Source organism: Cebus imitator, unplaced genomic scaffold (genome assembly GCF_001604975.1).
Source record: "Cebus imitator isolate Cc_AM_T3 unplaced genomic scaffold, Cebus_imitator-1.0 Scaffold149, whole genome shotgun sequence".
In the NCBI taxonomy this organism is placed as follows: domain Eukaryota; kingdom Metazoa; phylum Chordata; class Mammalia; order Primates; family Cebidae; genus Cebus; species Cebus imitator.
In genome coordinates this window covers 1,087,643-1,089,193 of record NW_016107464.1, presented here as the reverse complement: position 1 = coordinate 1,089,193, position 1,551 = coordinate 1,087,643, and the positions used below count along the sequence as shown (strand labels likewise).

The window sequence follows — 1,551 nt, the reverse complement described above, 5'->3', positions numbered from 1 at the left end:
TAAAAGAAAGGCTCAGTCCAGACAGATTCAACTAATGACATAAAATTTGGCAGCTGGGGACTGTCCCCACTTAGTTCGAGATGAGTGGGGCTTTTGCCAGCGGATCCAGCTTTCAGGAAGGAAAAGGAGTGGGGATAGGATAAGGGAAGTGAAAGTGTCTACTACATAAATAGCAGGCCAATCCCAGCCCACGCACAGACCCCCAACTTGCGGCTGCCCACCTCGCCCACAACTCTGGCCTCTTACTCACTCTCTACCATAGCCATGGCTCAGTCGCTGGCTCTGAGCCTCCTTATCGTGGTTCTGGCCTTTGGCATCCCCAGGACCCAAGGTACAGGGAGGTGCAGGGAGGGGCCTTGGATGGGGCTAAAGGGATCAAGAGGCCTGGGTAGGAGCTTGCAAGCAGCCTCTGGCTCCCTGTGAATCCCACCCTGCAGGCAGTGATGGAGGGGCTCAGGACTGTTGCCTCAGGTACAGCCTAAGGAAGATTCCCGCCAAGGTTGTACGCGGCTACCGAAAACAGGAACCAAGCTTAGGCTGCTCCATCCCAGCTATCCTGTGAGTAGACACAAAGGGGTTGGTACAGGCTGGCGACTGGGTGGGGAGGGCATAGTGGGTAAGACCAAGAAGGCTGGCTAACCACCCCCACAACGCCCTCAGATTCTTGCCCCGCAAGCTCTCGCAGCCAGAGCTATGTGCAGACCCGAAGAAGCCCTGGGTGCAGCAGCTGATGCAGCATCTGGACAAGACACCAGCCCCACGGAAACCATCCCAGAACTGCAGGAAGGACAGGGGGACCCCCAAGGCTGGCAAGAAGGGAAAGGGCTCCAAAGGCTGCAAGAGGTGAGGAATTTGAAGGGATATGGGTAAAGGGGAGCCTCGATCAGCCCCTCACACCCCTCTTCTGCCCTCACAGGACTGAGCAGTCACAGACCCCTAAAGGGCCACAGCCCAATGAGCAGCCTGGAGCCCTAGATACCCAACCAGCCTCACCAGGGTTTGAAGCCTGAACCCAAGAGGCAAGAAGGAGGCTATGCTCAAGGGCCCCAGAGCAGCCACTCCATGCTAGCCTTGCCACACTCTTTCTCCTGCTTCAACAACCCCATCTGCATTCCTAGCTCTACCTGCATGGCTACATTCCCAGCTGTACCCACACCAGGCCAGGCCCAGAGAGGCCGAGGAGGGAGAGTCTCCCAGGGAGCATGAGAGGAGGCAGCAGGACTGTCCCCTCGAAGGAGAATCACTGGGACACTGGACCTGATCCTGCTCCCCCAGTGCACCCCGCCTCTTCCTTGTAAATACGACTTATACCAAACTGAATAAAAAGCTGTTCTGGCCTCCCACGCAACTACCCGTTCCTATGTGTTTGTGTCCTCTGGGATGCCGAAGTCCCTACAGGGTGGGGTCACACATTCTGAGCCAAAAACTCAGGCTGACAAATGCTATGTTCCCATCTACCCCAAGAGTTCCCTTGCCTCTCAGGTGCCTGCACCCCTGGGCAGTTAAAGGGAGGTTGATGGACAGGGTGGGACCTGGTCTTCTGAGGAATCC

At 56.7% G+C, this 1,551-nt stretch overlaps 1 protein-coding gene across 1 annotated transcript; it reads left to right on the top strand.

Annotated features, from left to right (window-relative positions):
- The first annotated feature begins 180 nt into the window (after positions 1-180).
- Positions 181-1,344, top strand: CCL21 (C-C motif chemokine ligand 21). Its single transcript, XM_017543022.2, has 4 exons — positions 181-331; positions 438-558; positions 661-843; positions 917-1,344. Exons 1-4 carry the CDS (start codon positions 265-267, stop codon positions 1,008-1,010), a joined length of 465 nt encoding a protein of 154 aa, XP_017398511.1. The 5' UTR covers positions 181-264; the 3' UTR covers positions 1,011-1,344.
- The last annotated feature ends 207 nt before the right edge of the window (positions 1,345-1,551 follow it).